This window comes from Trichoderma asperellum, chromosome 2, assembly GCF_020647865.1.
Source record: "Trichoderma asperellum chromosome 2, complete sequence".
In the NCBI taxonomy this organism is placed as follows: Eukaryota; Fungi; Ascomycota; class Sordariomycetes; order Hypocreales; family Hypocreaceae; genus Trichoderma; species Trichoderma asperellum.
In genome coordinates, this window is record NC_089416.1 from 907,557 (window position 1) to 930,692 (window position 23,136).

At 50.4% G+C, this 23,136-nt stretch overlaps 6 protein-coding genes across 6 annotated transcripts; 5 read left to right on the forward strand and 1 right to left on the reverse strand.

Moving 5' to 3' along the window:
* Positions 1–1,300: 1,300 nt before the first annotated feature.
* TrAFT101_002608 (putative NRPS-like protein biosynthetic cluster) lies at positions 1,301–5,404 on the forward strand. Its single transcript, XM_024899294.2, has 6 exons — positions 1,301–1,446; positions 1,508–1,703; positions 1,764–2,148; positions 2,251–2,370; positions 2,432–3,476; positions 3,553–5,404. Exons 1-6 carry the CDS (start codon positions 1,395–1,397, stop codon positions 5,262–5,264), a joined length of 3,510 nt encoding a protein of 1,169 aa, XP_024763728.2. The 5' UTR covers positions 1,301–1,394; the 3' UTR covers positions 5,265–5,404.
* An 828-nt stretch (positions 5,405–6,232) lies between these two features.
* On the forward strand, positions 6,233–7,836 carry TrAFT101_002609 (uncharacterized protein; the record flags this gene model as incomplete). Its single annotated transcript, XM_024909493.1, has 4 exons — positions 6,233–6,305; positions 6,377–6,498; positions 6,552–6,714; positions 6,764–7,836. The coding sequence occupies 4 exons, from the start codon at positions 6,233–6,235 to the stop codon at positions 7,834–7,836; spliced, it is 1,431 nt and encodes a 476-aa protein (XP_024763729.1).
* An 806-nt stretch (positions 7,837–8,642) lies between these two features.
* CHOL2 (Phosphatidyl-N-methylethanolamine N-methyltransferase) lies at positions 8,643–9,496 on the forward strand (the record flags this gene model as incomplete). Its single annotated transcript, XM_024904911.2, has 4 exons — positions 8,643–8,709; positions 8,781–8,820; positions 8,897–8,913; positions 8,982–9,496. 4 exons carry the CDS (start codon positions 8,643–8,645, stop codon positions 9,494–9,496), a joined length of 639 nt encoding a protein of 212 aa, XP_024763731.1.
* A 1,372-nt stretch (positions 9,497–10,868) lies between these two features.
* Positions 10,869–14,074, forward strand: TrAFT101_002611 (uncharacterized protein). Its single transcript, XM_024909494.2, has 3 exons — positions 10,869–12,100; positions 12,228–12,466; positions 12,538–14,074. Exons 1-3 carry the CDS (start codon positions 11,797–11,799, stop codon positions 13,660–13,662), a joined length of 1,668 nt encoding a protein of 555 aa, XP_024763733.1. The 5' UTR covers positions 10,869–11,796; the 3' UTR covers positions 13,663–14,074.
* Positions 14,075–14,345: 271 nt separating this feature from the next.
* TrAFT101_002612 (uncharacterized protein) lies at positions 14,346–16,824 on the forward strand. Its single transcript, XM_024901744.2, has 4 exons — positions 14,346–14,776; positions 14,845–15,738; positions 15,847–16,003; positions 16,088–16,824. The coding sequence occupies exons 1-4, from the start codon at positions 14,765–14,767 to the stop codon at positions 16,360–16,362; spliced, it is 1,338 nt and encodes a 445-aa protein (XP_024763734.1). The 5' UTR covers positions 14,346–14,764; the 3' UTR covers positions 16,363–16,824.
* A 1,682-nt stretch (positions 16,825–18,506) lies between these two features.
* TrAFT101_002613 (uncharacterized protein) lies at positions 18,507–19,199 on the reverse strand (the record flags this gene model as incomplete). The annotated part of the gene is made up of 3 exons (XM_066126651.1): positions 18,507–18,654; positions 18,709–18,831; positions 19,042–19,199. The coding sequence occupies 3 exons, from the start codon at positions 19,197–19,199 to the stop codon at positions 18,507–18,509; spliced, it is 429 nt and encodes a 142-aa protein (XP_065982755.1).
* Positions 19,200–23,136: the final 3,937 nt, after the last annotated feature.

The following is a 23,136-nucleotide window of genomic DNA, read 5'->3' on the forward strand; positions in this document are numbered from 1 at the left end:
CTTGTAAAGTTTGTGTTCTCTTTTCATCATTTTACTTCGAGATCAACTAGGACCAAAAAATCTTTGCTTGTATTATTCTCACTGTGATCACCAAGACAAGTAGATGGCTCCGTATAATTGAATTGCATGGGCTTGATGGGGGATTTTTTGCGTTTTGACTTATTGAAGCTCGAAAGATGAGAATACGCTGACACTCGAAGAGGTCTGTACACATGTTCTGTCAAGTCTTGCCATAATGCTACAAATCAAACGCTAAGACTCAAAAGAATAGTGGTGTAATACCACTGGCTCCATCAACTTATTTTGAAACGTAGTGAATCGCATTCGATTTCAGCCCAGTAGGTCCAAAAGGGCAGTCTAGTAACTCATAGTTTTAGTCAAGTTATTCGTTGACAAAGATGATTGAAATGCCGTCATAATTGCCCCTTTCAACGGTAGGTGTATTAGCTGCGCTGAAGAACCATGATAGGGCGTTTGTCGACTCGCAACGGCGCTCAACCTCTTTCTCAAACCAATCTTGCTAACTCTATAAAGACTGTCAGTTAAACTCCAAGAACAACAAATATGCAAATAAATTTTCAAGCGGATAAATGAATTATTCTTTAGTCTATTTCACCCGGTAACTTCCATATGTGAGATGCATTCTACTGCGCAGAGCATAGGGGTTATTACGGCTGCGGCATGAGACGAAATTAATTAGCGCGTATGAATGGAAGAATGAGCGATTGAATGGCAGAGGCTGCATGAGGCAACAACATGTCTCCCGTTACATATTCTTTGTACAATGTTATGTTTGTATGAATAATACAACATTAATTGAATTCTGAGCTTTCAATCCAATTCACCTTGGCGCAATTGAAAAGTGTTTATGTTCTACAGCACTACACAGCGCCGATGTGGAGAATTAAATAAAGAGTATTTATCGCTGTCAATTGGCATAAAAGAGTACTCTTATTTTGGAATCTTTAAAAATGAAGAAAAATGACTTCGATTTGTAAATTCCATTCTGCCAATTGCCTATATTCAAGAACTTAAAATATCTCATACTACATGCAACAGAAACGCTTGTAGAGTACTGATATTGCCATAATTGCAATGCGGCTTCAGAATATAAGCCAATTGGAATGAAAATTAAAATAATAAGATGAATAGCCGCAAGTATTGGCCGTATGTGTTTTCAGTGGGGAGCTTCTCTCTGTGCCCAGATTTAGGTGGTTTTTGGGGCGCGAGATCGGTGTGGATAAAAGTTTGTCAGGGCCCGTGACTCACTACAGCTAAGCTCAACCTCACATATTTCAATCGTCATTCCTAGCCCCAAAACGCTCATACAGCATACATCAAAAGCCAGCCAGGTTTAAACGGCAATTGGTATATTGTCACCCATTATCAGAGACATGGCGTCCCCAGATCCGACTATTGATCTCCACTGGGGAGATTATCGTGGTGGTAGGATACTACGATGCGTTTGTTCCTCATGTATAACATGTTCTTACTCTGCGTTTTTTAGCAATCCATGAGATATTTGCCAAGAATGCCAAATCCTTTCCCGACAGAGAGTGTGTCGTTGAAACTAAGAGCTCACAAAGAAAGGAGCGCTCATTTACATATCGCCAGATCCATGAGGCTTCAAACCTACTAGCTCAGCATTTCTTGAGCCATGGATGCAACGTTGGAGATGTTGTCATGATATACGCTTACCGAGGGTTGGTACTCTCTGGCTGTCCTTTTATTTGCTTTTAGTTGCTAATTGATCCTTCTAATAGCGTTGAACTCGTGGTGGCCTATATGGGTGCTCTCAAAGCTGGCGCGACTGTCAGTGTGATTGATCCACAGTATCCTCCTGAGCGCCAAACGGTGCTATTAGACGTCGCCAAGCCTAGATTCCTTGTCTGCATCGAAAAGGCAAATGAGGAGTTCGGCCCACCTTCTGACCTCGTCCTGAAGTTTGCCTCGGAAAATCTGAGCCTCAAGTCTACTATTCCAGCGCTCGAGCTGTTAGATGATGGCGAGCTGAGAGGAGGGTCTGTCGACGGCAAAGACACCCTTGATCCCTCAGTATACAGCCGAGAGGACCCCATCAATGTTCTCATTGGACCTGATTCCATTCCTACTTTGAGTTTCACTAGTGGTTCGGAAGGAAGACCAAAGGTGCGACTCCTCCTCAATCCAGGGGCATTGCTCTGTCGAGACGATGGCGTTCCCTGGATTAGCAGATTCAACCCCGCAGGAGCGTGCTAATAGCTTAAATAGGGTGTCCAAGGTCGCCATTTCTCTTTGACTCACTACTTTCCTTGGATGGCGGAAAGATTTGGCCTCTCAGACCAAGACAGGTTCACGATGCTTTCTGGAATTGCCCACGACCCAATCCAGGTGAGTCACTGTTTGGTCTTTCTATCTATAATAGAATAATCTAACGACACGCCATTCATAGAGAGATATCTTCACGCCACTTTTCCTCGGTGCCAAAATTATCTGTCCGCCGGCAGAAGCGATTGCTTACGAGGTCCTGGCCGAATGGATGAAGGAGAACAGCGTCACTATTACCCACCTGACCCCCGCCATGGGCCAGATTCTCGTTGGAGGCGCTACTGCTCAGATCCCCTCTCTTCGAAATGCGTTCTTTGTGGGCGATTTATTAACTAAGAAGGACACAAACAAGCTGCGCAATCTTGCGCCCAACACAAGTGTCATTAACCTTTATGGGTCGACAGAATCGCAACGGGCGGTATCTTATTTTGAGATTCCAAGCAGGGCACGGGAGCCTCTATTCCTGGATACCCTACCGGATATCATCCCAGTCGGCCAGGGTATGCAAAATGTTCAGCTCCTGGTTGTAGACCGCGACGATAGGTCTCGATTGTGCCAAGTCGGTGAGCAAGGAGAACTGATGATTCGCGCTGCCGGACTTTCGGAGGGCTACCTTGGAGATGATGAAAAAACTACATCTCTAAACAGGGATAAGTTCCTTCTCAACTGGTTTGTGGACCCAACCATATGGGCTCAGCAGGACAATGGTAAGAGTGCTGCTGAGGCTTACAAGCCATGGGGTTACAAGGGACCGCGAGATCGCCTGTATAGAACCGGTGATCTTGGCCGGCGCCGTGAAGATGGAAATGTAGAGTGCACTGGAAGAATCGATTCGCAAGTCAAGATCCGTGGCTTCCGAATCGAGTTGGGAGAAATCGATACACACCTTTCACAGCACCCATTTGTTCGCGAAAACGTCACTTTAGTTCGCAGAGACAAGGACGAGGAGCACACACTCGTCACTTATTTCGTTCCTGAGACAAAGCGCTGGTTCGAACACGTTCAAAAGGAAAGTGGACAACTGGAGCCAGTGTCACAGGATGAGTCGATGGGTCAAATGCTTCGAAAGTTCAAGTCACTTTCCGAAGACTGCAAGAAGTACCTCGCTACTAAGGTCCCCAAATATGCCGTTCCTAGCCTCTTTATTCCTCTGGCTCGCATGCCGTTGAGTAAGTCCCTCTGCCCTTTCTTCTGCTCTGTTATGAAGAGAGCTTTAGTCCGTGACTAACAATACAAATTTCAAAGATCCCAATGGAAAGATAGACAGACCTGCACTTCCGTTCCCCGACGTCGCGGATCTTAGCTTCCTAGCGAAGCGACGAGCCTCGTCCGTATCTGTAAACCTGACACCAACACAGACTCGCCTAGCTTCGATCTGGGCCTCTGTGCTTCCAAACAGCTCAGCAAGAATGTTTAGACCGGAATCTAACTTTTTCGACGAGGGAGGACACTCCATCCTTGCACAGCAGATGTTTTTCAGCGTGACCAAGGAATGGAAGGACATCAATCTGCCGATCAAGGTGATATTCCAATCTCAGACACTTGAGGCTCTTGCCGCAGAGATCGACCGTGCTCAGGACCCCATCGGCCTGCGTCTAGATGCGATGCCCCTCGATGGAGACAAGAATGTTCTGGACGAGGCGTATGCCGCCGACGCAAGGGACCTCACAAGCAAAATCCCCAAGTCTATTCCCACAGCAGGCGCAGTCACCTCCCCTCGCGTGCTTCTCACCGGAGCCACTGGTTTCCTAGGCTCATATATTGTGCGCGAACTCCTCGAGGGCCCTACCAAGGCAAATGTTATCGCCCTCGTACGAGCCAAGGATCCGGCGGATGGTCTCGCTCGACTAGAAAAAGTAATGACGGCCTACGGCTTATGGTCTCAAGAATGGGTAACTTCGTCTAGGCTTGAAGTCGTGGTGGGAGACATTGGTAAGCCGCAGCTTGGCCTTTCCCAGGATGTTTGGGCTCGCCTTTCTGCCGAGGTCGATGCTGTCATCCACAACGGCGCCCAGGTCAACTGGATGCTGCCATACTCAAGCCTTCGATCAGCCAACGTACTCAGCACACTGGCCTGCATCCAGCTTTGCGCCTCTGGAAAGGCTAAGAGGCTAGCATTTGTTAGCTCAACCTCTACGCTGGATAACGACCACTACGTGGAGCTCTCTAAGAAGGCTGGTGCCGTGATGGAAGCGGACGACCTGGAGGGAAGCCGAAAGGGCCTTGCCACAGGTTATGGACAGTCCAAGTGGGCGAGCGAGCTCCTGGTTCGTGAGGCCGGACTTCGTGGCCTGGCCGGTGCCGTCATTCGTCCTGGCTATATCACGGCTGATCCAGCATCCGGCATCTCTGTGACAGACGACTTCCTGGTCCGACTATGGAAGGGATCATTACAGGTGGGTGGTCGCCCGGATATTACCAATACGCTCAACGCCGTGCCCGTCACTCAGGTCAGTCGTATTGTGGTTTCCTCTGCGTTCCACCTCTCTGCGGCAACTGGACAATCTGTAGCTGTGGCACAGGTCACCAGCCACCCGCGCTTGACGCTAAATGATTGGATTGGTGCTCTTGAAGTCTATGGCTATGAGGCCCCCATAATGCCTTACCCAGAGTGGTCCGCAAAGGTCAAGGAGTATGTCAGCGACGATACCAAGGAGGAGCCTCACGCTCTGCTACCCCTCTTCCACTTCGTCGTGGGAGACTTGCCCGGCAACTCCATTGCGCCAGAGTTAGATGACGCTAATGCCCTGGCGGCGCTGAAGCTCTACGAGAACGAGTCGAATGTCTCTCATGCTGTGGATGTACAGTCGTTAGGCGCGTACTTGGCGTACCTGGTTGCTATTGGATTCCTCCCTCCCCCAACCGGGAGCGGCAAGACCCCGTTGCCAAAGCTGGACCTGGCCGCATCACAAATCTCGGCTGCTAGCAGCTTTGGCGGCAGATCTGCTAAGCCGTAAAAGCAGGGGAGAAAAAAAAAATTAGAGAGACAGAGTGGGTAAAAGCATTGTATAATATTGTCGGAGACTGCTATAGAGCAAGTATCCTCCGTAGTCAAGGTATCCTTTACAATTGAGATATCTTCTGTGACCAAGGCGACGTCGATGATTGGAAGTAACCTAAGCTTGTAATAATTCTTAGAATTGTGATCAACTATGTGATTTTCACTGGTAGAATGCTCGCAACAGTGTTTTCAGTATAAGCGGCCAAGACGTGGATTCAGATGTATCGATAACGCGATCTCCAGTGACAGTTTTTATATCCCACGACAAGGAATTAAACCCACCTCTCCACCCCAGATTTAAATATCAATATTTGAATTTAGATTTATACCCTATGTTATAATATCATCGACTTTACAACTAAGGGTTCCAATATACCAATGTAGCGGTGATTTTGAGTTGCTAACCTGTAACAGCGACGTTTCTTATCCAGCAACTGATACCGCTTAATCTTCGGTAAAATATCCCAAACTTACGTCACACCTCCAAAACACAGTTCCCAAAAACACTCTCACAGCGCGGCATCGGCGAAAGTGAGCTTCCGGGTCTCGGGTTTTCATTGGCCCATGTCGCTTTGGCTGCGCCGGCAGTAGAAGCTTGGGAAAAAAAGTGGGCAGAGCCAGAGCAGAGCAGAGCAGCCTTGCCCAGCGCCTCTGCGCTTCTGCCGGTTCTCCTCGTCGTGGGCCAATTTGCTCCTCCTCCAACCCGTTTCTGGCGTGTGACACAAGCCTCGAAGTCTGCTGTGCGAGGCCGATCTCTATGACGCCGCATCCTGTGCGCTAGACGACGTATCAGCCGCTCCCACGAATAGACCTGCTCAGCCAGATTCTCGTGTTGACGAATCTTGTGCTCGCCGTCGGCTTTCTCTTCCTCTCCACGCAGCTCTGCCCTCGTCAGCGGCCGGCCGGCCTCGGAATCTGCTCATCATGGCCTCGCAGCAGGTGCTCTTTGCCGAGACCATCGCCGGCATGAAGAAGGCCTTCAAACGGAGGGCGTATGGTGAGCTCCCTACAGACGTTTTGACACTCGCCGCCAGCTGAATCACGCTAACCTGGCTGCCTCGCCCACAGAATCCGATTCTGACTCCGAGATCGAAAGCTTCACCAACCGCGGCAACAAATTAAAGAAGAGGGCGCGTTTCGCACACAAGGGACAATTGATGCCCACGGCAGGGCCTGGCGCTTACAAAGAGGTACTTGCTGCTGAATCTCAGCTGGGCGAGGCGCGATGGCTAATCTGACACAGTCTGTGGAGTACGCCGGTGTGCGAAGGTCCATCATCCATCGCAATTCTCCCCTGGTCGACGATGACGGCTACGAATTCGATAGCGACGATGACGACGCCCGCATTGAAGAGGCTATGCTATCGGCTGCAGAGTTGGATCCGTATGCAAATATTCGCCTAGAACGTATGTTTCGCGAAATTCCGCTGGGACAAGGCCGCGCTAACTTTGACAGACATCCTTGCGCCGCTCACTGCTTCAACCGACCTGCCAACCCACCCCGTCCTCTCCAAGCCTTTTACTTCCAATACCCTCACAGAACTAGTGAAGCAGAGTTCTCGCATAATGCAAAAGGAAAACCGATCGCTATGGCAGGTTCGACACTTGTGGACCTCTCTTTGTGGCGACTCCACTTGGGTGCCATGTTCAACCATGGTCGGCACGAACGATATCGATTTTTATACTGAAAAAAGCGCTGCTCGCCAGTCTCAAGATTCCACAAAGACAGGCGAGGGGGCATTTTCACCCGCCAATTTAAATGGTGCGACCAGCAAAAACGATACGCCAGGAGCTCGAGCTGCAAACGGATCAAAGGCATCGAGTGAACACGGTGCTGCCATCTCGGCGTCTGCCGATATGCCCATGGACGATGCCGATGCCGATGCACCAGAGAAGAGGAAGACACCTCCCAGGCAAGATGAGATGATGGAAACAGACGACGGAGCTTCCAAGGACCAACCCAAAGCAGCGGACGTGAAGCAAGAAAACGGCAAAGACGCAGCCAATGGTGACACAGCTAAAATTACAAACGGTGCAGACCCATCGACCGAAACTGCGAGTCAAGGTCGTAAGAAGGGAAGCCGCCTGCCCAGCGAAGACGTACAGATGCAAGATGGTGGTGAACCAGCAAACGAAGCCTCGCATAATGGCGTAGAAACCAGCCAGTCCTATATCCACCCAATGTTCCTACCTCCCCCAAATGCCGCGCTCGACCGAAACCTTGGCTTACCCGATAACGAAGCTGAAGACATGAGGAAGCTTCTATCCTTGTATGTGCAGAAGCAAGAAGAGGTCTGCCGGGGGGCTGCTAGGCTCCATTTGGGCTTGCTGAGAGCTCAAAGACTTCGTAAAGACGTGCTGCATTGGTCAAAGGCAGAGGCACACTCTGGGCCAAATCGAGACATGTCTGATGGTGAGGACTGGTATGACAAGGAAGAATGGGGCCTGACAGAGGATCTCAAGAAGGGCCAAGACGAAGAAGAAGAAGATACCGCCACTGCAGGGAAGAAGACGAGAAACAGGCGGTAAACATGTCACTACGGGCGGCGTTTTTCAGGCGTTTATGGGGGAAGGGGTAATACTACTACACCAGCCACAAACTGTGGATGAGCTGATGATGACGATTTCTATATTGTGAGGGAACCTGAATGGATTTATAGATACCACACACTGGCCCAGTGTATCGACTGGATGAATATGGGCCTCGTCCTGGATGCTGGGAGCGCGGGAGAGGGGCGAAAGGCAATGGACTTTGTGCTGGATGTTTGGACACGCGAGCTATTTTTTTTTTTTTTTTTTTCCTTTCTTTTTCCCATTCTGCTGTTATCCAGCCAGTCTCATACATACATACCTGTAGCCTGTGTATTTTTAGGATTAGCGGCTGCATTCCCCTTGGCTTTCCCATGGGTTAGTGCTCATACGGAGTAGCGGGATTCTTTTAAATGATTTTTCTCATGCCCCAGCCCTATCATTTCACGTTGGCAGACGCGGCTGTTGTCGGGGGCTTAGTTGGAATTGACAATTTGCTTGTGACAGACGCCAATTTTGTTGAGGCCCCATCTAAGTGACCACGCATGAACCAATCCCCGCATCCGAACGAGTTAAACAGCTGCCCGCCGTTCCGGGGCAGAGCAATGACGCTATGAGCTTGCAGCTCTCAAATCTCTGGGATTGGATGCGGAATTCGGAGTAATAGACGCCACGTTTCCTTCTTTTGTCGCTCGTGATTGTGTAGATTTTTAAGACGTGTTTCTGTCTGTCGTCTTTCTTCCTTTCCTTCTCCACCCGTGTTTGTTTACTTTCCCAATCTATCTGCCTACACACACAAACTCGCCATGGCGTCATCATTCAGCATCGCAGACCTGGTCGACTATGTCGATCTGGACAAGAAGAGCCTGTTGAGTACGTGAACAAAGCTGCTCCGAAGAGAGAATGTGTGTGTGTCTAATATGATGATTTGCGCACCGAAATAGTCTCGGCAGGATCCATCATCTTCAATCCGCTGTTCTGGAAGTAAGTGGCAACACGGTTCCAGTCCTCCTTCACTTGCAATGGGATTGACTCGTTTACTAATGTATTCTGGCTGCAGCATTGTTGCTCGTCAAGGTTCGAAATAGCTCCTCGCGATTCGTGAGCCGCAGAGATACAGCTGACACTCAGAACCAATTCCGCAGAGTACCACAACAAGATCCTCACAAGGCTGTTTGGAGGCAACCGCTACACCGCCTGCTATGCCCTCGCAATCACCATCTTCTCGCTCGGCCTCGTCCGCGATTCGCTGTACAAGGCAGCTCTGGAGGACCAGCCATCGCACCCGCTGCTGACGACGCTGTACTCGCAAGTTGCCGGCTACGCCCTGTTTGCCGTTGGCATGGTCCTGGTCGTCTCATCGACATGGCGCCTGGGCATCACGGGCACCTTCCTGGGCGACTACTGCGGCATCCTCATGGATGAGATGGTGACGGGCTTCCCCTTCAACGTGACCTCGGCGCCGATGTACTGGGGCTCGACAATGAACTTTCTGGGCACTGCGCTTGCATACGGCAAGCCTGCTGGCATTGCCTTGACTCTTCTTGTGCTGGTCGTGTATATTGTTGCTCTGCGATTCGAGGATCCGTTCACTGCTGGTATTTACGCTAAGCGTGAGCGCGAGCGGGCCGCGGCCAAGTCGGGCAAGAAGCAGAAATAAATGAAATGATTCTTCGGAATCTATATTTGACTGCCGATATGTTCAATTGTACAAGTAGTAGTATTGGTCTGTTGATGATTACGCCGTATTAGAGTGGGACCAGGACAGGATAGAGGAGAGGGGATATATGGGCGGCGGCGGAGGTATCTGATCTGACATTTTAGCATGGCGTTTTGGGCGACTACTGAGAAAGAGGAAACCAAAACAAGTCTTTCAACAGACTCAAATGCGGTTTGTTAGAAGGAGGAGAAGGGGTTTTTATCGAAAACAGTGAACAAAAAGGTTGGGAATTCCACATATACCACTAGATGGACGGGTTGTCAAGGACTATGTTCGAGGGAAGAATCATACATATTCTCAGGCATGTTCTTTATTTTATAGCTAGATACATTCATGTTTTACATTGGGATAACAAATTTTCATCCTTGGAGTGCTTCATGACCTTGATGTCCCTTGAGGCTGGATTAGATGTGCACGAAATGGCAGAACGGGTCTCAGAGTCGTATTCCGAGCCGAACACCGGGATAAGCCCGATGAGCCCTTCTCTGCCACTCAGAGGATTTGACTCATTCACTATTCAATGCAGCATTGGTCATGGTGTCTTTGATTGGCACTGCATACCTTGTTGTACAACATTCACACATTTTCGTTTGCTGTGATTAGTGCAGACAAGCAGTAGCTGTTATGATGTAAAGATCGCCAATATCTCGGCTTAGTGAGAAAAAAACGGCCAGACGCGGGTACCAACCCAGTCTGGGGAACCGAGATGCCAAAACGCGAGCTCATCTGACCTGCACCTCATTTCGTGGCTTTTTTATCTCCTCCGCCACAAATAGTAAGAGGCTAGAGGACCCGGATGGCCTCCACCCGCAAGATAGCAGCAGAATCTTCCGGGGAAACCCGGTGTAAGAGGAGGCGGGGGCCAGAATTGGGTTCAGATGGTTATTTCGCTTTGCAGGGGTTACAGCAGAATTTGCTTCATTTACACGGAGTATGCGTCATGATTAAGTGGCTTTGCAGCCGTTGGTGCCTTTGATCCGTGATTATATGTAGAATACCCAGAGAGAGAGCTGCTGCTCGGCATCATTTAAAGAAGCATTCATTGCATTGGGCTGCTGACCTGTCGCTGCTTTCTGCTCAGCTTAGACAGCTCTGCCTGCAACCTGTGCCTAATGACATATTAATACCGGTAGTCAGCTGCAGCACGAAAAGAAATAAGCTCTTGGCTGGCTTTTTGATCCTTGGCAGGGCTTTGCTCTCCGGCCTTTTGCCTGGTTTTCCATTCATGTGATTCGCGGGCTGGAACCACAGACAGCATTCCTTTTGTCGGCGTGCATCGCCGAGGCGGATCATATCGGCCGGAACAGACTGCACATTTCCATCCGTCCAATCCTTTGCATTCTCGGATTTGTAGTCGAAAAATATCTGCATCCGCACGAAGAAAAAGAGAACGAAAGAGGAGGATAAAGAAGAGAAGATCGGACGGTCATTGCCTGGCTGTGAGGGTGTTTGCCAAACCAGAACTCGGGCCGCGCACCGGATCCAGGTCTTTCCGGGCAGATTCGGGGGCTTGGAGAACCGATGCCGTAACTGATTTGTGGCACTCCCGAGCGGGTGGCTCCTGAATTCTTCTGCTAGTTTCACCAAATTCTTATAGATTGCCGCACATCTCTCTCCTCTCACTCTGTCTTTCTTTCTCTCTCTCCACATCCAACTCGCCAAAAAGAATTAGCCAAGAAATAAAGAAAAACACAAAGACAAACCTGTTTCAAGAGGACATGTCTGGGCAACACCACACAAACACAGACGCCAGTCATTTGTCCCTTTCCGGCCAACTTTTGACCTCCGAAAACGCCAAGTCAGCTCAGCCGGGCTCCACTTCTGTCCTTCGAAAAAAGGCCCAGCGAGTTGGTTTGTGGCAGTGACCTCTCTAATACGAAGAAATTTCGATCAATTCTGGGGGGCCTGCATTTCTCTCCCTCTCTCTGTTTCCCTCGTGGGTTATGCGCTGCGCGACTCCGTCACCGCTGTCGTTTTGGCTCTCTGATTCATAGGGGCCAGGACAGGTGGAAGGGGGCTTGGGTTAAAGCGACCGTTTGTTTGAGGGAAAAAACAAAAGAAATTTAAGCTTCAAAGTGCACGTCAGCGGAAAATTTGTTGAAATCATTGCGCTGCTTTCTGCTTTGTTATTTTTTGGCGTCTGCTCTTTTTCTTTCAACCTGCCTTTTAGAGGGCGGGCGAGTGCGTGGTGACAATAGCGAAACGCCAACCTACAAAAACGACAGACAGAAGTAAGAGCCATGGACAGGAGACCCAACAGCGAGGGCGGCGGCAATGCCGCAGACGACTCAATTGGCGTCCAGGCACCGCCGCCAGCAGTGTCATCCCAAGAGGGGCGCACTGAGGGTAAAGATCAGAGCGCGCACATCGCCGCAGGCATCATGCTTGCGTCTGTTGGCGGTGATCACGATCGGACTTCTGTCGCGGCTTCAAACGGGCGTAGTTCGGAGACACGAGCCAGGACGGCGCTTGCGAGGCTGAGGCATGTCTTGATCACATTTAGCAGGTTCGTGGGGCCTGGATTCATGGTGTCTGTTGCGTACAGTAAGTTCCATCCCTCTCTCTGTATTCGTCATGACTCAGATTGGCCACGCCATCTTCTTGATATGATGAGAAAAAGGCGAAAAGAAGAAGGATGGGAATTATATGACTGACTCCAATTCTTGCGCAGTCGATCCTGGAAACTACTCTACCGACATCGCTGCAGGCTCCTCCTACCGCTTCAAGCTCCTGTTCATCGTCCTGCTCAGCAACCTCTTTGCCATTCTCCTGCAAAGCCTCGCCATCCAGCTAGGCACGGTCACTGGTCTGGATCTCGCACAAGCATGTCGTGCCTATCTGCCGCGATGGCTCAACTACTTCCTCTACGTGCTGGCAGAAGTGGCCATCATCGCTACTGACATTGCCGAGGTACGCAATACTGAGCTGCTAGCTGTTGACTCCCACACGGTCCTCATCTGACTGACATTCTTCCATTCTAGGTCATCGGAACGGCCATTGCGCTGAATCTCCTCATCCCAAAACTTCCCCTTGTTGCTGGCTGCGCTCTATCCATCCTCGACGTCATGGCCATCCTCATCTTTTACCGCCCAGACGGCTCCATGAAAGGCCTCCGCATCTTTGAATTTTTCGTCCTCTTTTTGGTCCTGGGCGTTGTCGTCTGTTTTTGCATCCAGCTCTCGCTGATCAAGCACACCAGCGTCGGTGAGGTCTTCAAGGGCTATCTCCCCTCCAGCGCAATTGTCCAATCCAACGGCCTGTACCAGGCCTGTGGTATTCTTGGGGCTACCGTTATGCCTCACAGCCTGTACCTTGGGTCGGGCATCGTGAAGCCCCGGCTGAGGGAGTATGACGAGAAACACGGTCTCATGCCCCAGGACCCCGTGTCGGCAGCGTCGTCGACCATCGATGAGAGCTACGATAAGGTCGTGTACATTCCGTCTCTCGCAGCCATCAAGCACTCGCTCAAATATTCCATTACCGAGCTCACGCTGTCGCTCTTCACCTTTGCGCTCTTTGTAAACTCGGCCATTCTCATCGTTGCCGGCGCCTCACTATATGGGAATCCCGACGCCCTCACCGCAGACATTTTCGGCATTTATCACCTGCTCTCCGAGAGCATCTCGTCTGGGGCCGGGACAATCTTCGCCTTGGCCCTTCTGCTCTCGGGTATTTCAGCCGGCATTGTATGCACCATTGCGGGCCAAATGGTCAGCGAGGGAGCTCTTCGATGGAAGATGAAGCCATGGCTGCGACGCCTCGTGACGAGGTCTATCAGCATCACCCCTTCCATCATCATCGCCGGAGCAGTTGGACAGGTGGGCCTGGACAAAGCCCTCAACGCCTCACAGGTGGTTCTCAGCACGGTGTTGCCCTTCACCACATTCCCACTCATCTATTTCACTGCGCGATCCCGGTATATGACGGTACAGCCGGGTCGAGCTCGGCTTCACATTGAGTCCAGAGAAGACGAAGAGGTGATTCGCGAGCCAGGGATAGACATGTCCAACGGCTGGATTCTTATTATTCTGAGTGCTCTTGTTTGGTTACTTATTGCGATAATGAATGTCGCAAATTTGGTATTGTTGGGACTGGGCGATTCATAAAGAATCAGTCACAGCTGCGTTATGGCGATTATTATCATAATTTTTCTTTTCTTCTTCTTTTCTTCTTCCTTCAAAAGCATGTTGCATAGCGAGTTAGAGCTAGACCACGATACTGCGAGAGTCCAGTGGCTCTCAGCATTGTTTATATAGCAAGCAGATAATCTGTATTTACGTATGAGAAGAGGGCATGGCGAAGGAGGGGCTGAGGGTGGAAACATCCACCATGGCGGAGGACGCCGGTGCGGAGAGGTGACTGATGAGCCAGGATTGAGCTCTTGGTGTTTATTGATATATATATATATATATATATATACCTATATATAGAAAGAGAAATGTTTAGATGTTATTTGTACATATACCATATATCGACAGTTGATATCGTCATGCGATAAATGAAGTATGTGAAAAGTGCCTCCATATTCAGTTGATGCCGACCACTCACACGCGCTGTCACCGCTATCACAGCCGCTATCGCAGCTACTGGAGCTTGAGCTGCCTTCCAAATCAAGACATTGATCCGCTGCGAAATTGCAAATTATGGAAACACGAGCCCGGCTACAATTGAAAATCGGCGGACTCGAGACAAGAAAGATCCCCAACCAAGCCCCCGTAAAAAAGCGACGTCACTTATGCCCCCACCGCGCCATGGCGAAACAGCAGCAGCCCCGCGTTTGTTCAAATCGAGCCACGAAGGGTCGCTCGCCATTTAACTACGTGCTGCCAAAAGCCGCAGCAGCGAACCGTCGTCTTCGGCTTGTGCCAATCGTGTGGTTTGGCGACTGAGGCGGTGAATCCAAGACACCACCGCGAAACAGGCGACGGCTGCTCGATTGCGTTGCGCGACGTACAAAAGCGTTGCGAGAGCTGGTTCTTCTTAGCTGAGCTGCTCTGCGACGTGGCGCACTTTAGGATTGGAGCTATCGAAGCTGAACTGTAGCACACAGCGAGCTCGTCCAACCTCATACAACACGGTCGCGATCGGCAGAGATTCATTCTAGAAGCATCGTCTCCCTGCGCAAGAGCCCGAGAATCCAAGGCGTAGCCATCAACTTGCTTATTGCTTCCTTGCGTGGCCAGCTGAGCCTCACATCTGCAGCCCAGCATGTTCCAACCAGTACGATACCTATATCCGCTGCGAAGTCCCCCGACCCCTTGAGACCCCCCTACTAATGCCCAGTCTAGAAGAAGCCCTACTCCGCCGTCACGGTCACCATCGAGACGCTCACCTCCGAGGCCTACCAAGAGGACGACGTCGGCGGCATCCCCGACCTCGTCGAAGTCATCACCATCCAGGCCTCTGGCCCCACCGAGGCCGCGCGCGCCATTCGCAAGAAGCTCAAGTACGGCAACGTGCACCGCCAGATCCGCGCCCTGGTCCTGCTCGACGGCCTGATCCAGAATGCCGGCCCGCGCTTCCAGCGAACCTTTGCCGACGAGCCTCTGCTGGAGCGACTGCGCGTCTGCGGCACGTCTGATCTGTCCGACCCGGAGGTGAGGAAGAAGTGCAGGGAGCTGTTCAGCAGCTGGTCCCAGTACGCGAACAAGCCGGGTCTGGAGAGGATCGCTCGACTGCACAAGGAGCTACCCAAGCGCAAGGTTGGCGTCACGCAGGAGCGATCAAAGGTGCTGAAGGAGACGGAGAACCCCTTTGGCGACGAGGACGACGACGAGCCATCTTCTCCAAAGCCCTCCAACGCCGCTGGGCCGTCGTCATCCTCCCATAGCCGCTCGGCGCATAGTCGCGAAGGGTCAGCAGTCAACTCCCTCAAACATCACCAAACGCCTTCACTGTCTCTGTCTAGCGGTGGATCCATATTCGGTAGCAGCTCTTCTAGCTCCGACAAGAAGAAGAAGAGCAGCAGCAGCAGCAAGTCCAAGGGCAAGAGGAAGCCGTTTGATCTAGAAGCAGAAAAGGAGCAGATGAAGTCTGTTATTGCGGAGTCGTCGCTGGCAGCTACAAACTTGGGCAACGTGCTGCAGACCATCAACCGTGAGAAGGAGCGGATTTCCGAAAACAACCTGGCTGTCGAGAGATTTGAATCTTGCAAGCTGCTCCGTAGGAAGGTGTTGCGCTACGTATGTCGTCACAAGATACCCCACTTTACTTTTTTCAATAACTGCTCTCTTGTTGGAGAGAAGCATATATAGCTTGCCTATTTGCTAACTTGAACCCGCGGGAAATAGATTCATCATGTCGACCACGAACAGTGGCTCGGCCCTCTCCTCCACGCCAACGATGAACTGGTTCACGCCCTCATGACGTTTGAGCAGCTGGACCAATCTGTGGACGCTGACAGTGACTCTGATGACGAACTCGCAGAACAAGCTCACTTATACCGAAGTAAGAACTGCTGCTCCTTCACCGAACCCATATTTCCCTTCATTTCATCTTCTCTTGACTAATCAATGCTAACTTGCAAAATAGTGGCTGCCTTGAAAGGAAAAGAAGAACAGGCCGCAAGAGACGGCACCACCTCTCCAACCCGGGCCGAGCACCCTGACATCACCGGCCTGAGCATCAACTCCTCACCAAGACAGACTCCGCCGCCCCGGCCATCTACCAAGCCGGCCTTTTCAGCACCTCCAATTCCACCGCCGCTGCCGTCGAACCCGCGACCGATAGTGCAGGAGAGACAGGACTCCTACCAGTCAGAGGAAGAGGACGAAGACGATCCGTTTGCGGACAGAAACGCCATGTGAAACGAATTTGTGGAGCGTCTCTTGCGAAAATGATGTGTGCAAATTTCATCTATTCGTCGTTCTGATATCCCCCTCTGTTGTGTCTGGGCCTTTTTTTTTTTTTTTATATTGGTTATATTTTTTCTTCGATTTTACTCCTGGGAGACAGGGAGAGAGGGACGCTGCTGATATGGAGATCTTTGGCGGGCGATTTGATCGAAGCGGGCAAGTCTAATGATTCATGAGGCCATGATATCTATCATGTGTGCAGGTTTTGTATATGACTTTGAATCTAGTTGGAAATGATACAACAAAAATATTGCCCAACTTTTCCTCCTTTCTCGCTCTCTTGTCATAAATATGATTCACGCCCTTCGAATAATGCCGAGTTGACGGGCGTGCCCCTGACTCTGCATTGAGTGATGCATCTCTTTGCTTACCACTTTTCTTTTTAGAGCTATATATAATTTGATTCTCTTGGAGTAAATAATGCTTCTTTCATAAAACATTGTGCTCTGGCAAGATATGTAGATTACTAGATCCTTACAATTCAGACGAGACAGCATAGAGTGGTGATGACACTGTAGCTTATATTCCATGAAAAGACTTTCTACACCTCTAATCAATGTCATGTCAAGTACACAAACTATACATGAATTCTAATTCTACACCTGAATACATTCAAAAGATGCATATACTCAAAATCTCATTTCAAAACAGCCCCCAAGAAGAACGTCAAGGGCTTCAGGGTAAGACCATCTACCAAAATACTTCAACTGTACTTACATATTCGCCAAACTCAAACGAGAAAAGTACAATTTTTACATCATTCTCTCTTTGACATCAATATGTTTGCACCGAGTGGAACCATGTCTCGAGTTTCAGATCCTTTCGGAGACCAACTCAAACCTTACCCCCACGTCGAGAGAGAGTTTAGAAGAAAAAAAAAAGACAAGAGGAATCTGGTCCTCAAGGTACACGTCTCTTCCCTATTTGCTAGAAAATAAAGAAAGAAAGATGGCCGGATCGCGCACGAACCATCATCATCCACCTTGCTCGGAGACTTTTTTTTTTTTGATACGTAAACTTACCATCTTGGAGAGGGGTATCTTTTATTTTTCCCTCTCGTTGCGCGTGCAACACATTTTCTCTTCCTCAATGGGCGGTCTAAATAGGCGCTCCCGGCGTTTGCTCGTTAAGACTCGGCGTTAGCTTGGGCCGCCGCCGTTGGATCTTCCGATGGACTACATACAATTAGACACAGTCAGCACCATGGAGCGATCCTCATCGTGGCTGTCAGAAGACGCTAGCCAGGTGGCTGTTTGTATGTTCTTCCTCGGACAAAGTAAGAGACATCCCTGATGTCTGCTTATTTTTGGATATGTCACCGTTAAGGCAGTTAGACGATGGCAACGCCATGGTAGTTTGTCCTAGTGCTACTGCTGCTGCCCGGATTGAGTTTGGATAGATGTTTGGATAGATGGCCGTAGAGCATATTAGGCAGCAACCACACATACCTCCGCCGCCACTGGCGTCTGCTGCGTGTATTGAATGAAAGGGCTCCATCAGCAAACAATCAGACGTTGCCAGTAGGACTAATTGAGGGGAATGCAAAAGGCAAACTGTGTACCCCATCAAGTACGAAGTAGCTCCAATAAAGCACTCTCTCGTTTCATACACATGGGGTTCCTGAACGGCTAGAACTGCAAAGAGGATCTATCATTCGACGTTGGAAAAAGCAACGCACATCGAGCCTCCAAAGAACCGGAAATATGTGCACGATCTCTATCATTGCCACGAGGCAAAGACGGGTTCTGCCGCTGCTTCCCCCGGACGGGAGATTGAAGCTCAGGACAGAGAAGGGATCAAGCAAATGTCATCAGCTCCTGGTAACTTCACTGTCCTGAGTCTTTGAGCCAGATGAAGCGCTGTGAAACATGACACTGCGGTCGAACAAAGCGTCTGCCGCCACATGGTGTCGTGTGCTCTTCAGGGCAATACCGCATCTAGTCATCCCCTTTCTGACGTTTCCGAAGCATGGGGGCCGCACGGAGTTGCCGGGACTCATAGCTGGCTCTGTTTGTTGGGCAACCCAAAATAGGCAGTGCAAGGATGCGCGAGTAGTCAGCACTCACCATCCCATCGGGTTCCAAACTGCTGGATGCTTAAGAGAGAGTGAATGAGGTGGTGTTCAACGCGCTCCTATCCCTATCTTGTGAGCGATAGAAGCTGTACCAACCCGCGCCTCCCCCCTTCCCCCCTCCTCCTGCTCCATTGAAGCTGTTATCCATAATGACTGTTGATTGGGCAGTTCTAGTTTCATTAAGCGATCAATGCCAGCCTTTGTAGCGAATAGGTGGTGAGCACCTGTTGTATACTTTAGTATACTTCGAACTAGGATGAAGCCACCGAATGTACGGAGTACTCCGTGCGCCTTGGTCAATATTCGGACCCAGTTGACAATAGCAACAGCTAGTCGCCGGATTGGGCCTAAAGCATTGTTAATATGGTCTTGATCTGCTGCCCCAAGCTTCTCCCCGAGAACACTCAACGCTAAAAGCGCCTTGTGTACAACAAAACGTCGTGTCTGCCCTAGTGGTCCTAAGTGACCAGGGTTCAAGTCTTAGTACGTGTTGGTTTGCAATTCAACATGTTACCAACAAGACTCTTTTAGACAAACTCAATGGGAAGTCAAGTTACCTAGGTATTGTTGGTGGCGCTTTTGTTAGAAACTCGACCTGTGAGGATTTCCCTTTGTTTTGCTTGTTTATTTGATATTTCCAGGCAAGGACTCGAGTCTTTTGGACCGTCCGACTGTCAATGACGCTGCCCTGCGTGCTGATGCTAATATTATCCATTCGCCGAAAAACGGTTGCGACTTACCGTGCAGATCAGCTGCTGTAGTACTTAATATAATATCCTGGCCTCTGATTTGCGGCGACGGGGGGGAGCATGCGTGATGGCCATTCGTTTGTTTCATCTGCGTGGTTTCAAGATTAAAACTCTGTAGTGCGACCTATTCCTTGCATGCCCACCAGCCCTTTCGAGCGCGCCATGCGTCCTTGGCTTGCAAGGTTGAATATCGTGTTGGGAGGCTCATCGGATATCGCGATCCAAAAGCTAAGATGAGCCTTAGAGGGGTGTCTGCAAAGTGTGGAACATGCCGTGCTATGTATTTTTGGTTCGTGATCAATTTCCTACACGCTAATGTCGAGGCTGCTGAATGCAATTTTTAGGCGAACTACAATTTGTTGTATCAAATGCCATGAGCTGGAAATATGGTGAGCTACAACGTCCCGAAAAAAAAAAGAAAGAAATGACGGCATTGTAGGCCTGTTGATCATCCATCGCGCAGGTGACCTTTTGTGTAGTGCTGCGGGTAGCTGTGAGATTTTTCCCCCCCTCACGATATGGAGTGGGTGGTCAGCCAGCTGAATTCCTTGGGCTGATCCACCACTTGTGTCCCCTTCATTATTGGTGAACCATTTCGAGCTGGTGCAACTTTATTTCTCACCTCACTATTCCCTATGCCAATTTCTTAAACTGTTGAAAACTGCTCCGTACTGTAGGACAATTCGACTGATGCAGAGGAACTCTGAAAAGAAAACCGCTCTACTGCCACGCTGTGTGAATTGTTGACTAGAGAGGGAAATATGGGCTTAAGAGCAGGAGGAGGCTGTGTGGAGGTGTTAATTGTGGCTATTGCCATGTACTAGAAGAGTTATTGCTAGTACTACTAGTAGCGTTCTTGCGACGGATCACGGAAGCCAGTAGCCGATCATGATGATCATACTCAAGCGCTCACCGGTATTGACAGCAAGGGGTGGAGGATAATTGTACCGTACTACCTACTACAGGTAAGTAGGTGTCCAGTTATCCATCCTTAATCTGCTCAGTAGCATTTGGCTCCGTCAGCCATGCGGCGCCTCGGTTCATTGGCTGCGGCCTAGGCAAAACTCGAGCTTCTCGAACTCTCAGAGAACAATACCCCAGTGCTGAACCACACATAGCGTTATTCATTTGTGCATATTGCTCCATATTGGTGCGTACTTGCGTCCCGCTAGTGACGGCGGGCTTCGTTGGAAAGCTGGAGTTAGTTAGGGAGATGCATGGGGCTGGGATAAGCCTTGTCTCACTTGGACAATCCCTACCAGCGGTCGCTGGCGACTAGGATATCGCCAGGAGAGTGGAGCTGAGTCGAGGGAGACTTGAGCCGAGAGAATTTCCAGAATCCTGCCACGTACGGCTAGAGCAATTTCCGTCAGGGATGCATGGACCATCGGCCACTCCTTCGCAGCCAACCAGAGGCGGAGACGGCGCTGTCGCGAAAACGAAACGGCACTCTTTGCAGCCCACCCCTGGCTCGTAACGGCGACAGCGGCGGCGGCCAGAGAAGAGGGAGAGAGAGAAATAGAAAGGGAACAACTGCACGGCCACGTTTGCCTTTTTACCATTACGGAGTGGTTGGTCGAGGTCAAGGGCGGTGGGTGGAGTGTTTCATGCAAGCCTTGCGAAAAGCGGTCATTCTCAGCACGCCTCTGGCCGTCTCGTCGCTGCCTGGAGAGCGGCGTGACCCATTTCTCCTGCTGCTGCTTGTATTGTCATGATGATGACGGCGTCCAACAGCACGTTTTTTTTTTTTTTTTTTTTTTTTTTTCGCCTAAGACTTGCATGTCAAATGTTTGCTCGAACGACCGATGGGGCAGCACTAGAGGGACGGTCAGTCGGCTCGTGGCCTGGTGCATATACGAAACACACTTGCTTCTCTCCGTCGAGAATGTCACGGTGGCGAGATGCCAGCGTGGTCGCCCACTAGGCGGGACATCTGGGTCCAACAGTTTCGATCCCGGAGCTGAGTTTGTATATTGCACGGTGCGTACGCACTTATCCGCACGCGCGGGCCGCTCCATCTTATCTCATTTAGGATGAGAGATGTGATCGATTCCGTGTGCCAGACGCCATGGCGGGCGGCGAAGATGAAACGTGCGCCCACAAGCCGACGCATGCTGTACCTTTTGGATCGCGTGAGCATCGATTGTGCGCTGACATTGGAACAAGCGCCCGTTCTGTAACCAGATATATGCACGACAAATACAGGATTTTGCGATGAAGCGGTTGCGAGAATGGCCGATTTTTTTTGTCGTCTCCCTTCAAATAACGTGGCGCCATTAGCTCGGCCACTGTGCCTCAGGCAAAGAACTCTACCGGTCCTAGTGCAGGTACTCGTATGTTTCAACGAAAGACAAGGCTGGGTACTAAGGTACCTAGTCGGTACATCTGGGGCGTCCCTCTGTGCTGCGCCTCTGTCCGGCAGCATGACCTATTTTGCATGATTGCTCGTAATAGAATTTGCAGGAATGGGGGATCAAGTGACGCCGGCCGTAGTACCAGCTTGCTGGCTTCAATGGACAGACAAGATTTCTGTTTGCAGCGCCTATTTCGTAGCCGCGATTGCCTCCGACTCGTTTCAGATAGTCTATCAAAAGAGTAGCTCGTGTATTAGTCGGTAGCACTTTTGTACTGGCGTTGGCATGTGGCACGTACCACCTCTTATTTCTATTATCATCGCGGCTAACGGAGCGTCAATCTGAATTACATCATTTCCGCAAATGTGTATCATGTATCCCTATTGTTGGGCCTGCGCCAACTGGTGACAATTGCATAACTCGAAGGAGGAGACTGCTATAATTGGCATGGGTGAACCTTAGGCCCAAGAGGCGTCGTCTAGCATGTGCGTCTATTGGCTGCACATCTCTGCCAGCCGGCCGAGGCCTTGTAGAACGGCGCTACTGATCGCCCGCCATGCGCACCTGAGGGAAATGAAATGCTGCAATGCAGGTTTTCTGCTGCATCTTGCACAGCTAGTTACAGCTAGTAGCAGTTGTGTCTAACATCCCGAGACCAAGTGGCTCATGGCTGGCTGCTAGGCAAGCTGGCGCCTCCCTACCAAGGGAGTAGGGATAATCTAATACTTGTATGTAATGGTAGCGTGCACTAGCAGGAGTAGGAATACGAAACCTATTTGGGTGTAAATGAAGCTGGCCTGGTGCTAGACAAAAAAAATCCTGATGCCGGCGCAAGGCTAGCCCTACGCTCTTTCATGAAGAGATGCATGGGCGCCGGAGCACTGCCTATTTCGCAGCATTCCCGGCCATCTGGGTGGTGGCTAATACCACCCCAGGAGAGAGAGGCACACACACACACACACAGACACACACACTCGCCCGCTCACTCACAGCACGCACACGCACTCGTCGGGTTCAGTCTCCGGCTCCCGTCATGCGCCTGACGGTGCTCGACCGGGGAATATTACAACGCACCCGCCAATCCCAGCACTGCGCCGTACGGGTGCATAGTGCATACTGTGCAAGTGAGTTGCGTGCGTTGCGCATATGCTTGAACGCTTCTGCAGGCCAGATGCATTTCCTCCTGCTTGCGCCGAAACCTCGCATGAAGCATGTGCTAATACCTAGTTGGCGCCTCAGTTGTAATAGAAACGCAATTGTTTGCGCTCTGCAACGTCACATCCATGGATTTGCCCACCAGATGGATGTGTAGGTGCTCATCTTAGCAGAATACCGTACATAGGCAGTAGTAGTATAGTAATACTCGTAGTAATACCAGGTATTACTGGTAAGCATGGCCTGGGTGAGACCCAAGCAACAACCGGAAGCGCCGCGCGCAGCGGGCTGCGGATGTGGCACCAAGATGCTAAGACTTAGGTGTACATATACAAGTAAGATGACGGATGGGCTGTCAGTCTCTAGTGGCAGCCGGGGCAAGAAGCGGAGTGGA

Bases quoted from the DNA above. Each gene is read 5' to 3' on its own strand.
- TrAFT101_002608 (XM_024899294.2), top strand. From the start codon at position 1,395: ATGGCGTCCCCAGATCCGACTATTGATCTCCACTGGGGAGATTATCGT. The intron at 2,149-2,250 runs GTGCGACTCCTC...TAGCTTAAATAG, and splicing joins GTTCGGAAGGAAGACCAAAG to GGTGTCCAAGGTCGCCATTT. The intron at 3,477-3,552 runs GTAAGTCCCTCT...CAAATTTCAAAG, and splicing joins TCTGGCTCGCATGCCGTTGA to ATCCCAATGGAAAGATAGAC.
- TrAFT101_002611 (XM_024909494.2), top strand. From the start codon at position 11,797: ATGGACAGGAGACCCAACAGCGAGGGCGGCGGCAATGCCGCAGACGAC. The intron at 12,101-12,227 runs GTAAGTTCCATC...ATTCTTGCGCAG, and splicing joins CATGGTGTCTGTTGCGTACA to TCGATCCTGGAAACTACTCT. The intron at 12,467-12,537 runs GTACGCAATACT...CTTCCATTCTAG, and splicing joins TCGCTACTGACATTGCCGAG to GTCATCGGAACGGCCATTGC.
- TrAFT101_002612 (XM_024901744.2), top strand. The intron at 15,739-15,846 runs GTATGTCGTCAC...CGCGGGAAATAG, and splicing joins GTAGGAAGGTGTTGCGCTAC to ATTCATCATGTCGACCACGA. The intron at 16,004-16,087 runs GTAAGAACTGCT...CTTGCAAAATAG, and splicing joins ACAAGCTCACTTATACCGAA to TGGCTGCCTTGAAAGGAAAA.